Source organism: Lepidochelys olivacea (assembly GCF_965140295.1).
Source record: "Lepidochelys olivacea isolate rLepOli2 genome assembly, chromosome: 14".
Lineage (NCBI taxonomy): Eukaryota > Metazoa > Chordata > Testudines > Cheloniidae > Lepidochelys > Lepidochelys olivacea.
Window position 1 is genome coordinate 43,618,125 of NC_140424.1, and position 15,714 is coordinate 43,633,838.

Sequence of the window (15,714 nt, forward strand, 5' to 3'; positions counted from 1 at the left end):
CCTTGGTGGGACTCCCCCCTCCCCCCCAACTCCACACCGAGTTGGCCTCCTAGGAGCATAGAGACCCAGCCTAGAGCGCCGCCTCACACGGACCTCCACAGCCATAGAGCTACGGGGAGAGCGTCACCCCCCTTCAGCCCTGTCTGTGCAGGGGGGGAGGACTGGCGGAGTCCTCCAGGTCATAGAGATCAGGAGGCAGGGGGCTAGAGGAGCCTGTTTCGGGGGGACAGAGAGGGAAGCTCAGGGACACAGTGTGAGTTGGCAGCGTCGGCCCAGGGAACGGTACAGTAAAGGAGAAGATCTTCCCTCGAATCCCGCGCAGAAGAGCGGGCGGATTCGGTCCCCGGCGAAAGCGGCCGGCGGGAAAGTGACGATCGGGTCCCCGCGACCAGCATCGAAAAACGCCACCCGCCCCCCTTCACAGTCCAGATAAACCCGGATCCTGCGGGGTGCCTGGCTCGGGGAGAAGGGGGTGAGATCATCAGGGGACGTGAGAGCCCGGGACTGATCTCCTCTGCCCTGCACAGCCCAGATCCCCTGCTCAGGGGTAAAGCCGATCCGTCCCTTCCTGCCCACGGACTCTCTGGCCACCCCCACAGCCCAGACTCCCCTCCACTCCCCCTCCACCTCCACCTCCACCTCCCAGTAGTGTCGGCCCGAGGTGAATCCCTCACAGCCCAGCACGCAGGGCTCATAGTCAAATCTCTCAGGGCTGTGGGGCAGAGCCTGCCGCGTGCGTCCCCATGTCACACGTCTCCGACCCTCAGACAGGATGAGTTGGCGATGGGCCGTGTCTGGATCCAGAGTCACCTTCGCTGCAGAGAGAGAATCAGAGGGTGAGGGGCAGAGCTCAGCCCTGGGGCAGGGGTCTGATCGTGTCAGTCACAGAACCTGCCCCAGCGGGGGAGTGAGTCAGAGAATCTCCCCCGTCCAGGATTTACCCAGCTCTGCATGGGGAGCACCGCTGAGATCTCAGCCATGTGCAGGGGGGGATTCACACCCCTGACAGAGCCAGTTCAGTGTCAGAGTGAAGGGATCAGCTCAGCTGAGCCAGGCCCCCAAACCCAGAGTCTGAGGCCTGGTCTACACTACGAGTTTATGTCGGATTTAGCAGCATTAAATCCGAATTAACCCTGCACCCGTCCACACAACGAAGCCATTTTTTCAACATAAAGGGCTCTTAAAACCGATTTCTGTACTCCTCCCCAACGAGGGGATTAGCACTGATATCTACATCACCGTTTCGAATTAGGGTTAGTGTGGACGCAATGCGAAGGTATTGGTCTCTGGGAGCTATCCCACAGTGCACCATTGTGACCACTCTGGACAGCACTCTGAACTCAGATGCACTGGCCAGGTGTACAGGAAAAGTCCCGGGAACTTTTGAATCTCATTTTCTGTTTGGCCAGGCGAGCCCATCAGCACAGGTGACCATGCAGTCCCAGAATCGAAAAAGAGCTCCAGCATGGACCGAACGGGAGGTATCGGATCTGATCGCTGTATGGGGAGAGGAATCCGTGCTATCAGGACTACGTTCCAAAAGACGAAAAGCCAAAACATTTCCAAAAATCTCAGAGGCCATGAGGGACAGAGGCTACATCAGGGACGCAACACAGTGCCACATGAAACTTCAGGAGCTCAGACAAGCGTACCAGAAAACCAAAGAATCAAACGGACGCTCCGGGACAGAGCCCCAGACATGCCGCTTCTACGCTGAGCTGCATGCAATTCTAGGGGGGGCCGCCACCACTACCCCACCCCGTCCGTGGACTCCGAGGATGGGATACTCTCCGCCATGGCTGAGGACTTTGCAGATGGGGAAGATGAGGAGGAGGACGAGCTTGGGGAGAGCACACAGCACACAACACACACAGTTATTCCATCCTTGTGCTTGGGGGAAAGACAAGGGGGGTTAGAGGGAGGTGGTTTTAAGCTTTGTCCTTCCTTTAGTCTACCTGGCTCCTAGTTACAGGGGCCTCAGGGCTGCAAAGCAGAGAGCAGCCATAGTGTGATGCATCCTGTCTATGCCCCCAGCTAATATGTGATGTCTACCTAACCCCTTTTGACATTTTTAGCATTTTTTTCTTTTCACTTATAAAGTAGAGAGATAAAACAGAAATGTATATTTTTAAATGTTGAATTTTCCTATTCTTCATTGTACCACTTGTGCATTTGCTAATAATAATCATATGGCCAGGGGATGTGATGTATGTGCATAAAGAGTTCTGAAAATGAGGGGAGATGTTCCTCTCTGATTTTCCAAAAGGCTCATTTTTAAACTCTTAGATCTCTATGGAGATACACTGCTCGCCCCCTCGCCCGCACCCCAGCCCAGCTCGTTAACCCAACCACTAGTTAAAAGTTCTAAATTATAATAGAGAAAAGAATCTACTTTTCTGTTTTTAGGAAAGATCTGGGTAGCCACCAGTAATATGGTGTTTGGCTCCTGTCAAATGCAAAATTGAAACAAAACTTGAAATATGGCGCTGCCAATGAGCCACCATAATTCATATGAAAGTTTTCACTCACGCTTTTATACGAGAAATTTACCTTTGTCCAACTGCTGTCTAGACGACAGTGAGTCTAGAGGAAGAAAAGGATGAAAAAGACAAAATGTCAGGTTGTTGTGTTTATGAATATATTCACATTGTTAATGTTCTAACACAAAAGCCAAATGAAAAGAAAACAAACTTTATGAAGTTCTAGTTAAGGAGGTTAAGTGCAATTCAGACCAATACAAACCATTACACACATCACTAAAAATAACCACAAACATTAAAAACAAAAAGAAAAGGAGGACTTGTGGCACCTTAGAGACTAACCAATTTATTAGAGCATAAGCTTTCGTGAGCTACAGCTCACTTCCTCAGATGCATATCGTGGAAACTGCAGCAGGCTTTATCAAAACAAAAACAAAGCACATTACCTAAGATTACATGACATAGTCAGAGATGTTTTACACAGCAATTAGACACCTGTGGCTGGCCCATGACAGCCTGTAACAAAGCGGCCTCTGGCAAGACACTACTGAGAGTATCAATTCAGGACAAATTGCTTAGAGAAGGGCAGTCACAGCCCAAGGCTAGGACGGCACACCAAACCAACCAAACAGAGAGGACTTCGGTCTCACCCTACTGGCTAACCAGAAGTCATACAAGCAATTCCCTCAGACACTCCCATTTCCCAGTATCACCACCAGTGCCACTCCTTATGGGGATGAATGGTTATGAAAACCAATACTGCAGAAAAAGGAAAAAAAGGTCATAAGGTGTATCTGCCTTCTCTCAATGGGTCACTTGTAGAGCTGATGGTCCTTAATGGGCCATCAAGCAGGCTAGGCAGTGCTCATGCCAAACTGTCTGAGGTGTCACTCAGAAGCATAGCACAAGTTTGAAATGATACATGCATACAGATAGCATAATCATAACCAGCAAATCATAACCTTTTCATAGAGACCTTACTTGACCTCCTTTGTAAAAGATTTGGTGCCACTATAGGACCTTGGTTCCAACAATGATCTGTAAGGTCACACAGCCAACTTGGGCTCGCAGACCTCGGGGAATGGGGCTGTTTGATTGTGGTGTAGATGCTCGGGCTTCAGCAGAAGCCTGGGCTCTGGGACCCTGTGACGGGAGAGGGTCGCAGAGCCCAGGCTCCAGCCCCAGCCCAAACCTCGTGAGCCTGAGTCAGCAGCCATGGGCCAGCCACAGGTGTTTAATTGCTATGTAGACAAATCCTCTGAAACCCACACATAATTCACAGACAGACCAATACACAGAAACTTTCTCACTGATTAGATTCAATCAACATTAAATCTGCCCCTGTACCATTAGAACTTAGTAAACTTGGCTCATCCTTCCTGACAGACCTGATGGTCTCATTATCTCCAGCTCAGGGGGATAAAAGGTGGAGAATCTCTAAAGCGGGGGTGTGGAACCTACGGCCTGCAGTCCAGATCCAGCCTGTTGCTAAATTTCATCCGTCCCGCAGCACCACTTCCCTCCCCTGCCGCAGGGATGGAGCCACAAGTGCCGACTCGCCCTGCCGCGGGACGGGGGAAGCCCCGAGTCTCTGTGAAGAGCTGCAAGAACGAGGAGTGGAGAGGGTGCTGTAACACCCCCCAGGTTTTGCGCATGGTCTTGAGCCTCCATGCACCCTCTCTGTCCCTCTGCGGGTGAGTGGCCCAGGATTGATTTTTTTCTGTGGGTCAATGGCCTGTGATAGAAAAAAGTTTCCTCACCCCTGCTCTAAAGCAAGAGAGGGACTCTGATGACACAGGAGGACTTCCAGACAAAAAATCCAAACAAACATACTTCAAAAACAGTTAATTCAGCAGAAAGCTCAAGCTCAGGTTAACGTTCATAGCTGCTAGGAAAGGAAAATCCCCAGGGAGTTCAAATTTAGGACCCTAACCCAGTGTGTATGCGCCGCATTGAGAGCTGAGGAGGGAATTCATAGGTTCTGAATGATTAGTTGACTATCTCCGTCCACAATTATTTTTCCTCAGACATGTCCCCAGCTCTGTCAATTATCAGTGTAATATATGTGAGAAAATTCCCCAGGTGACTGTTTATTACCTTTGAATTTCTTCATTATGGTCTCCAGAGACGCATTCCTTTGAGAAGATTCCCAGATTCTCCATTTCAGTTCCGAAGAAAAGGCCACTGGGTTCTGAAACTTCTCCCTCTCAAATCTGAAGAACAACCCAGTGTTACTCCTTGTGGAGTCCGTTCATATTTGTGTTTTACTAAAATGTATTTTATTCTAGCGAATGGTTGTAGCTCAGCCGACCGTGGGGGATTAAAGTCTCTCTGGCCTCAGGAATACGTCCAATACCAGTTTGACACTACAAGCTTCCCCTTCATTTTGGTGAGACCGACATTGGAAAACTGCATCCAGGTCTGGTGTCCCCATTTTAAAACGGACGTTGAAAAAATGGAGATGGTGCAGAGAAGACCCTCAAAAATTATTTCAGGGCTGGGGTAAAAATGCCTTGCACTGAGAGCACCCTGGCACTTGCGTATGGGGCATAAATACCATCACGGGGAGAAAATACTTGGTACTAAAGGGCTCCTCAGTTTAGCAAACAAAGGCACAACAAGGACCAATTGCTGGAAGCTGAAGCCAGAGAAATTCAAATGGGAAATAAGACAGACTTTTTAAGAGTGTGGGTGAATTAACCATTGGAAGAAACTGCCAAGGGAAGTGGTGGATTCTCCATCTCTTGATGCTCTCTCAGTTTTAACCTGCCTTAAAGGCAAGTGATGGGGGGAGGGGGTGGAGAGGAGCGAGCAGGGGGTGGGATTTCAGGGGAAGAGGCAGAGCAAGGGTGGGGCCATGGTTTGGGCACTGGTGGCCCCCCCACTTCTAGGGAGCTTCAGGCGTTACTGTCTCTTGATGTCTTTAAATCTAGACTGAATGGCTTTCTGGACGGTGCTTTAGTCGATGCATGTTAGGATTTAGTCAAATACAAATTATTGGGTTGAATACAGGAATAACTGGGTGAAATTTAAGTACCTGTGATACATAGGCACCGACTCTGTGGGTGCTCCGGGGCTGGAGCACCCACGGAAAAAAAATCGTGGGTGCTTAGCCCCACCAGCAGCCCCACAGATCAGCTTCCCCTCACTTCCCGCCAATGCCTCCTGCCTGTTAGCAGGCCCTGCCGATCAGCTCTTCCCCCTGCCTACCAGGACCTCCTGCCCACCGGGGATCAGCTGTTTAGTAACGGAAAGGAGGCCCTGGGGGGGAGAGGGGTCGAGCAAAGGCGGGAAGAGGTGGGGCATGGCAGGAAGAGGCAGAGCAGGGCCTTGTGGGGAAGAGGTGGAGTGGGGGCAGGGTCCGGGGCCAAGCAGGGGTCGAACACCCCCAGGGGAAAGAGAAAGTCAAAGCCTGTGCTGTGATATACAGGAGGTCAAATGTGATGATCTTACGGTCCTTTCTGGCCTTCAACTTTATGCATCTATGAAACTCAGTAATACCATGTGGCAATGAGTTCCATGGGTTAATTATGAATCGTGTAAAAAAAAGTATTTCCCTTTCTCAGCTTTACACTAGTTGCCTTTCAGCTGCACTGAATGTCCCCTTGTTCTTGTATTGTGAGTGTGGGAAGCAGGATCCCCTGACATATCCTGACACCATTTAAGGGAGATAATTAGTGACAATCCTTGTGGTGATGTCGATATCCATCATACCAGGACCTGGAGTGAGACCCATTAACCCATTTCAAAGATAATTTATGTTCTTATTTCGTTCTTTGGATACATACAATGGTCAGTCCACTAGCACAGGGGTTCTCAGCTTACAAAGGCGAGTGTGTGTCCACTCCACCCTGAGCAAGTGGCAAACGACTTAATGAACTTGCACTGTCCAACGGAGCCTTGAGCAGGGTGAGTCGGTGCAGTTCTGGGGGGCAGGGCTGGAGCTGGGGGGAACTGGCTGGTGCCTTTCTATTGCCGCTTCATCAATGGCTGGGAGGTGAGTCGTGTAACACAGCTGGGCGTGTCGCTGCCCGTGGGCGTGTCCCTGCCCGTGGGCGTCTGCGTAAGCGCAGGGCCTGTCAGGTTTGTAGGTTGACATCAACATCAAGGTGCGAGAGGCAGCCCAGGTCGGGGATTTGGAGAGCTCAGCAGTCCCACCGTCCAGGTTGCACCCCGGCAACCCCGTCACACTGATGTAAATCTCCCTTGTTGCAAATTAAACCAATTACTTCTTGTTCTACCCACACTGGACTTGAAGCACGAGTGATCACCACTCTCTGTAGAACAGCCTCAGACATAGTTGAAGACAGTTATCAGGCCCTCCCTGAGTCTTCTCTTCTCTAGACTAAACATACCCATTTATTTCAACCTTTCCTCACAGCTCGTCCATTCTAAACCTCTGATCATGTTTGTTGCTCTCGTCTGAAATCTCTCCAATTTCCCCCCATCTTTCTGAAAGTGTGATGCCCAAAACAGGACATGGTATTCCAGCTGAGGCCTCACAGTGGCAAGAAGGGTGGAACAACGTCCACCTGGGTCACTCCTGTTAATATGCCATATGACAGTCTCGTTAATACATCTGTGATGGGATGTTCACCCCACATCAGCCCCCAAAAAGGATGAAGGAAGCTGAGAAAGAGGAGATTAGTGAGACAGGCCACACATGAGCGGTTTAGGCCAGAGAAGCAACCCCTAATTGGAAGATGAAGCTCAGCTGAGCAGTTGTGGGCTGGGCTAGTAGAAAGCCAGGAAACTGGCAACAAAAATTGGCTGCAGTGAGAAAGTTTAAAGCCACCCTCTGTGCATTAGTGAGGGAAAGAGGGAACCCAGGGGAAGAATAGCATGCTCGGAGCCTGGCCCTGAAGGAAGGGAGTACTTAGAATCATAGGGCTAGAGAGGACTTCAAGGGTCATCTAGTCTAATCCCTATAAGAGAGAAGGGTGGAGAAGAAAGCCTATGGGAGGTGAGTAGGAAGCAGCCCAGGGAGAGAGCAGACCTTGCCTGCATGTGGCCTACCATGGTCCCTGGGCTGGAACCCGAAGCAGTGGACAGGCTCAAGTTCCCCTACCAGCCACTGATGGAGGGGAATTGCCTGGACAGTGGGACCAGGGAGACTCTATACCACAGAAGGAGAAACCATTTAGTGATCAGGCTGGAGGGCCGAAGAGGAAGCTGCAGCTCCTGGAGCGAGAGATGAGGCTGCAGAGTGACAGAGAGCACACCTGGGGGAGAGACTGCAAGGGGAGGTGTTGGACCTGGAAGCAGAACAGAACAGCCAGGAGGAGTCAACACCTGCCGTGAATACAGCAACCTGGGACAACATCCCAGAATGACGTTTGCCTTTTTCACAACAGCATCGCACTTCTGACTCATTCAATGTGTGATCCACGTGAACCCCCAGATCTTTTTCCACAGTACTGCTGCCAGCCCAGTTATTCCCCATTTTGTAATTGTACATTCGATTTTTCCTTCTGAAGTGCAGTACTTTGTCCTTATTGAATGTCCCCTTAAATGTATTGTAATCCTTCCTCCCTCCGCCCTTGTTCTCGTGTGTCTATTTAGAATGTAAACTCGTTGGGGGCAGGGACTGTCTCTTTGTATATGTCTGTGCAGCACCCAGCATGCTGGGCCCTGATTTTCCCTTGAGCCTCTCGGCCCTGCCATAATACTACTGATAAAAGCACATTATAAAGTCCTTAGGGCAGGGAATGTCTCTTCTAGCATATCTGTTGCCACGCCAAGCCCACTGATAGAGCTCACGGCATAATAAGAAACAATTAATAAACAGCTCATTGAATAGTCATCAGACGGCCCTGACTATCCATCCCTACCAACCTAGGTGGAGATGGAGTCTATGACCTAGAAATGAAAAATTCATTCTCCATCCCCAATTTCCTGAGGTCTCTGTTCCACCAGAAGCACTACAAATAACTCTATCTGTAGGTAAATCACTCTTTTCTCAGGCTGCTCTATTCTGGAGTCTAGTCCAACATGACAACAGCCTCAAGATTAGATTTAACAGAGGGAGATTGGGAACCACCCCCACAGTCTTCACTGCTGGACCACGGGGAGCCAGGTCTCATGTCCAAAATCACTTCTCTGCCCAGGGAAGTGAAAGGGAGAGTGAGAAGGAGCCACCTACCTGCTCAAGATGCCTTTGATGTCCTAGAGGAGAAAGATAAAAGGAAATTCAGTCCCATTGATCACATACTGGGGATCCCTTCTGCTCTGGAGGGGATTCACTTTGTCTTCACAGTTTTGAGTTTCCAAGTGAAATTATATTTGTTCTTTATTAATAAAAACAAAAATATCAAACATGTTGCCTTTGCTCTTTTGGATAAGTGCTCTGACTGCAGGATCTGGGCCCAGGAAGTTTGTCTATGGAGGCACACTACCTCTTCATAGAGTGACATTTGGATAACCAGCTGGCACATGGAATCAGAGGGCTCAGTCTTACGATGTGTTGAACAAGGATCTTCCTAACACACAGGTTTGGGGAAGATCCACTCCTGGAGACTCCAGTGGGTCCAGAGGGAGGGATGCCCCCAGGCTGTGCTGCTTCAATGCTTTAAACTTTCTCCCCACTGCCCCATAAACATTCGCAAGGCCCATCCTGTGGACTTCTTGACCTCCACAGGAAGTTGGGGCTGGGTGAGAACAATGAGGGTTGGGTACAGAGTAACAGCGGGCCAATCACTGCCCTACACGCCAGGTTCAATGCAGGAGATCTGGGAAGTGAAGAACACTGCCCACAGCAGATATTGGACACAACAGAGAATTTGACCATCGATATCAGCTAGAGAAGTCCAGTAGACTAAGATTTATTTCTCCCTTCCTTTTTTGCTAGTTAGAGGCACTTTTTGAACATTAAAATAATTAGAAGGCTTTTGGAATTCTAACGACTACTTACACTTTCAAGGTACCATAAGTAACGAACGCCTTGTCTAACTAAACTTCAGTTCTGGCAGAAAAAGTCACACCAGCCTCAGACCTCATGTATCAATTTTGAGGCCAATCTTTTTCCTTTTTTGTGGTATGTATTAAGAGTGGCAAAATCAGTCTTAAAATGGAACAGGTTGAATCTTAGCTTTTTCCATAATTAAAGCCTGGCTCCATCTTAGATCTTCTGAAGTTAGCATTTGGAACACAGGAAATGATCAACAGGATCAGACCTGAGGTCCATCTAGTTAGTATCCTGTCTCCAAAAGTGGACAATGTCAGATGCTTCAGAGGAAGGTGTAAGAAAATCTGCTCCTCACATTCTCACGCTGCTCTCTAATAGCTAGAGACTGGCTGAAGCAATGAAGAATGAAGTTTAATATCAATTAATTTTTTTGGTTATTTATTATAACTCTGGATATTCTTATTGTCCATATAAATGTCCAATTGGTTTTTGAGTTTTCTAAATTCTTGGTACCAATGACATCCTGTAACAATGAGTTCCATGGTCTAATTAGGTGATGTGTGAAAATGTTTCTTTGGATCAGTTTTGAATTTGCCACCTTCTAATTTTATTGAATGTCCCTTTGTTCTTGCATTATGAGACAGGGAGAACAGAGTTTGGAGTTTGAGATTTTTGGAGGAGTCTTCTCCCACTAAAATTCTAAAGAAGAACTTTTTTTATTCTTTTAGGGCTCAATCCAATGACCACTGGAGTCAAGAAGAATATTTCCATTGACTTTAATTGGCATTTGATCAAGCCCTTAAAAAAATGTATATTTCACTCTTATACTCCAAAAGTGAAGGGTTAGGAGACTTTCTTTCCCTGTGAAATGTTCTAGGGTGTTTCTAACACTGTCTCACCTGCAGGAATTCACTCGCTGGTAGCTGGCACTTCTGCTCCATCTCACTGATCAGGTGACTGAAAGAAGATATTTCCTCAGATAGTTTGGCAACATACTCAGCGCTCCTCTTTTCAATTTCCTTATTCAGCTCTTCCAGCTGGGCCAGGAGGAGTTGTTCTTGTTCCTTCAGTAACTGGTACAGTTGCTGAACTTCAGACACAAGCTTCTGCTTCTCAGTTTGTAGCTGTTTCTGAAATGAAGAGATACAAACAGGGAAAGCACAGGTCAAAGCCAGGAACAAGCCAGGGAAAATCATGGAATAGTTTATAAAGACTTATGTATGAACATGGAAGCATATCATTGCATATGTATATCAGAGGCCACCTGCCAGGTCAGACCCCACATTCTATCAACCCCATCAAATTTAACGTCTGACATTTTATCGAGTGCATACTCTATGCTCAGTAGACCGAAGATTTTCCAATAGATTTTCAAGAGTCCTAACTGGTGTTTAGAATTGTGGTGCATGGCTAGAAAGGGGTAAACATCCTGCAAAATAAATAACCCACAGAAGACATGTGGGGAGATAATGTTTGTGCTTTTGTGTATTTATATATGTATGAGTAGGGTGGCCAATGTAGTCAACAGTCCCTGTCTGTGCTGTATTCTGATAATTCAGAGGTCAAAAGAACATCCTATCATGTAAATGAATTATAAACACAGTATTCATCTCTCTTTGACATGTGCTGTGAATGGTGGAGGAACAAGCAAATGGCCTTATGTTAATTGGGATAGCTAAGTACCGGTGACAGACCTCCTTCAAAGTCATCCTAATTACTTTTGTTCCCTGAAGAATTCCAACTCGACAAAAGACATGAAATTGTATAAAGGATCCTTGGGTCCTGATTCTGTCATCTCAGATCTGCTGAGTCTTCATCAGGGGAAGTTTGAGTCGCAAGACTGAGGTCCCAGTTACGCTGGTATGTCCTGGTGTGAGATTTGGACATTGGACTATGACCTATGAACTGAATTTGAAAGGAACTCTTTGCAACTACAAAGCTCACCATCTCTGCTGTGAATCTGAACCTCAATGGACTGAACTCATGTCTGTATGTATATTGATCTTTTAACCATACTTCCTCTCTCTTTTGTTGATAATGTCCCTGTGCACATTTGCTTCTCAGTACCTACCAGCAGTTTCTGGCTTTTCCTTTCCCCGTTCACTTTAAATGACAGAATGTTTTCTCTCTCTTTCTTCAAAATCTCCAAACAGCTCTGAATTTGGTCCTAAAAAAAGAAAAAGTGATTTAGTTTTGGTGCTTTTGGAGGGTTTTCCCACATTTTTTTATATTTTCAAGAATATTAAATACATAATAAAATGGGTGAGTGCTCTAACCACCTGGCTAGACAGTCATTCTCATGCATCTGGTCTCTCTCTCTCTGGTCCAAATGACTTTTTATCCCCAGTGGAATAGCTTTGACAGAGGAGATGGAGGGAGCCCCACATCACAATATCCCATAGTCCATGGTTAGGGCACTCACCTGAGAGTCAGCTGTTCCCTGTTTGAATCCCTTCTCATCAGGTGGAGGAGGGACTTGAACTAGTGTTTCCTACATAGCAGGTGAGTACCCTAACCCTGTGGCTAAAAGTTAGAAGGGCGAGCCTGATCCAGTAGGTGTGCTCAGAGGCCACCTGCCAGGTCAGACGCCACACTCTAGCTAGGCAGCCAAACGCCTGTCTTCCTCCAGTCTATGAATCACTCTGGGGCTTAAGTCAGAAATAGGCATCTGGATACTTAGAAAGAGACAGCAGTATGCATGTCCAGCGCATAGGCATGGTGATGGTGTAAAAGCTGGAACGAGCCAGTAAGGCCCAGAATGGCATTTTAATCAATACAATTGTTGCAAAAACTGGCAGATACTGTTACAGACAGTTAAGAGAACATACTCATAACAAATTGTGATTACCCTGGTGTCATAAATATAAAGGGAAGGGTAACCACCTTTCTGTATACAGTGCTATAAAATCCCTCCTGGCCAGAGGCAAAACCCTTTCACCTGTAAACGGTTAAGGAGCTAAGGTAACCTCGCTGGCACCTGACCCAAAATGACCAATGAAGGGACAAGATACTTTCAAATCTGGACGGGGGGGAAACAAAGGGTTCTCTCTGTCTGTGTGATGCTTTTGCCGGGAAGAGATCAGGAATGCAGCCGTACAACTCCTGTAAAGTTAGTAAGTAATCTAGCTAGAGAATGCGTTAGATTTTCTTTTGTTTCATGGCTGGTAAAATAAGCTGTGCTGGAGGGAATGTATATTCCTGTTTTTGTGTCTTTTTGTAACTTAAGGTTTTGCCTAGAGGGATTCTCTATGTTTTGAATCTGATTACCCTGTAAGGTATTTATCATCCTGATTTTACAGAGGTGATTCTTTTACCTTTTCTTTAATTAAAATTCTTCTTTTAAGAACCTGATTGATTTTTCAGGTTTCAGAGTAACAGCCGTGTTAGTCTGTATTCGCAAAAAGAAAAGGAGTACTTGTGGCACCTTAGAGGCTAACCAATTTATCTGAGCATAAGCTTTTGTGAGCTACAGCTCACTTCATCGGATGCATACTGTGGAAAGTGTAGAAGATCTTTTTATATACACACAAAGCATGAAAAAATACCTCCTCCCACCCCACTCTCCTGCTGGTAATAGCTTATCTAAAGTGATCACTCTCCTTACAATGTTTATGATAATCAAGGTGGGCCATTTCCAGCACAAATCCAGGGTTTAACAAGAACGTCTGGGGGGCGGGGGGGTAGGAAAAAACAAGGGGAAATAGGTTACCTTGCATAATGACTTAGCCACTCCCAGTCTCTATTCAAGCCTAAGTTAATTGTATCCAATTTGCAAATGAATTCCAGTTCAACAGTTTCTCGCTGGAGTCTGGATTTGAAGTTTTTTTGTTGTAATATAGCAACTTTCATGTCTGTAATCGCGTGACCAGAGAGATTGAAGTGTTCTCCGACTGGCTTATGAATGTTATAATTCTTGACATCTGATTTGTGTCCATTTATTCTTTTCCGTAGAGACTGTCCAGTTTGACCAATGTACATGGCAGAGGGGCATTGCTGGCACATGATGGCATATATCACATTGGTGGATGTGCAGGTGAACGAGCCTCTGATAGTGTGGCTGATGTTATTAGGCCCTGTGATGGTGTCCCCTGAGTAGATATGTGGGCACAGTTGGCAACGGGCTTTGTTGCAAGGATAGGTTCCTGGGTTAGTGGTTCTGTTGTGTGATATGTGGTTGCTGGTGAGTATTTGCTTCAGGTTGGGGGGCTGTCTGTAGGCAAGGACTGGCCTGTCTCCCAAGATTTGTGAGAGTGTTGGGTCATCCTTCAGGATAGCTTGTAGATCCTTAATAATGCATTGGAGGGGTTTTAGTTGGGGGCTGAAGGTGACGGCTAGTGGCGTTCTGTTATTTTCTTTGTTGGGCCTGTCCTGTAGTAGGTGACTTCTGGGAACTCTTCTGGCTCTATCAATCTGTTTCTTCACTTCTGCAGGTGGGTATTGTAGTTGTAAGAATGCCTGATAGAGATCTTGCAGGTGTTTGTCTCTGTCTGAGGGGTTGGAGCAAATGCGGTTGTATCGCAGAGCACTGTTCTTAAGATCCAAGGGTTTGGGTCTGTGTTCACCTGTACCAATTGGTGAGGATTATTATCAAACCTTCCCCAGGAAAGGGGTGTAGGGCTTGGGGGGATATTTTGAGGAAAGACGTCTCCAAGTGGTCTCTTTCCCTGTTCTTTATTTAAAATGCTTGGTGGTGGAAGCGTACTGTTCAAGGACAAGGCAAAGTTTGTACCTTGGGAAAGTTTTTAACCTAAACTGGTAAGAATAAGCTTAGGGAGTCTTTCATGCTGGTCCCCACATCTGTACCCTAGAGTTCAGAGTGGGGAAGGAACCTTGACACCTGTTTTGGCCCAGAACCATATTTTAAACACCAAAAAACACTTTGAGGACAATATCTTACCAATGAGAACTGCCGACTAGCACACTGTTATCAACCCATTCCATCCCAGAACCATTTTTAAATGCCAAATAGGACCTGGAACACACGGTTCCTCAGTGACCCAGAGGATTAAATGTATACATCTAGCATATTACCTTGAGGACAATATTTTAGGAATGAGAGCCGATTAGTAGCACATGCTTATTAACTCATTCCAGCCCAGAACCACTTTTTAACACTGTCAAAAGTTGTGGAGCAGAAATATTTAGGCCTATCTAAAAATTACCAGTGAAAAATAACAGACTCTAAGGTCTCACCTCCAGATATGAGAGTGACTCTTCTCAAAAATACAGAATAAAAAATAACATGAAAAACAGACAAGCAGAATCAGTCACAATGACTTATGTGGTGAGTATGACTTTCACTGTGCCCTGGAAGGGTTTGTATGTCAGTACACCCAGGTCCCTGAAAATCTCTGTAAATTGGACCTTCCAGAAGTTACTGGTATTTTTAAAGAGGTGACAATATTGAAGCCAACCGCACTTGTTCATATGCCACGTTTCAGCTCGGAGACTTTTACTCTCCCCCTTCGTGTGCCTTTTTTGGAGGAAAATCCAGCAGTTTCTGTGGCTGCGCTGATCCATGACAAGCGCACAACACATGCACACGAGATTACGGTTGCCAACCTTCCAGGATTAATTAAAGATTAGGTTATGAATACTTCCAACCAAAATTGGCAACTACATAAAAGATGTAGTTTTAATTTCATGCAAAATATGTGTCCCAGGTCAGCAGCAGTTCCACTGTAATAGTTCTGTGCTATATGTATAAATTTCAGCCCTGAGCCAATTTGGAACTGACTTTTCTGAGTCCTTATTGGTGTTAAAAATGGTTTGGGTCCAGAAGTGGTTAATAACAGTGTGTTATAAGTCTGTTCTCATTGCTAAAATATTGTTCTTAAGGGTCTCTAACAGTATCTGCTCTTTTTTGCAATAATTTTTTTATTTAAAATGCAGTTCCTGGCTATTCCAGGTTTTACACCGTCCCGTGATTCCTTACCTTGTAATCCTCGGCAGCCTCCTCTATGGGAACCACAGTGTGTTCTTTGTGATCTCGGGACAGATGGCAAACCATACAAATGGGTGTTTCATCCTCTTGGCAGAAGACATCTAAAGCCCTCTTGTGTATTTCACACACTCTCTCAACTTCTGGTTCTTTTGTTGACTTCACTGTAAACATTCTGGAAGCTTCTACAATATTCCTTAGCTGTCTGTTTGGTTTAAAGTTTCTCTGGGAGAAGGTTCTTCTGCACTCAGGACACCAGAAGTTTACACGCAATCCCTCCCAGCACTGAGCGATGCAGGCTTGGCAGAAATTGTGCCCACAATCTAGAGACACTGGATCTTTAAAATAATCTAGACACACTGAACAAGTCACTTCACCTTGAAGAATTT

At 46.3% G+C, this 15,714-nt stretch overlaps 1 protein-coding gene across 1 annotated transcript in view; it reads right to left on the bottom strand.

The window, feature by feature from the left end:
* Positions 1-240: 240 nt before the first annotated feature.
* The window catches only part of LOC311531038 (uncharacterized protein), a gene marked incomplete at both ends in the record, with an annotated part of 32,230 nt that continues 16,756 nt past the window's right edge, over positions 241-15,714 (bottom strand). The window contains 7 exons of the mRNA XM_084648096.1: positions 241-815; positions 2,551-2,583; positions 4,578-4,693; positions 8,623-8,645; positions 10,284-10,514; positions 11,456-11,551; positions 15,320-15,566. Of these exons, the coding sequence (XP_084504222.1) occupies positions 241-815; positions 2,551-2,583; positions 4,578-4,693; positions 8,623-8,645; positions 10,284-10,514; positions 11,456-11,551; positions 15,320-15,566 (1,321 nt within the window). The remainder of the gene's footprint in view (positions 816-2,550; positions 2,584-4,577; positions 4,694-8,622; positions 8,646-10,283; positions 10,515-11,455; positions 11,552-15,319; positions 15,567-15,714) is intronic.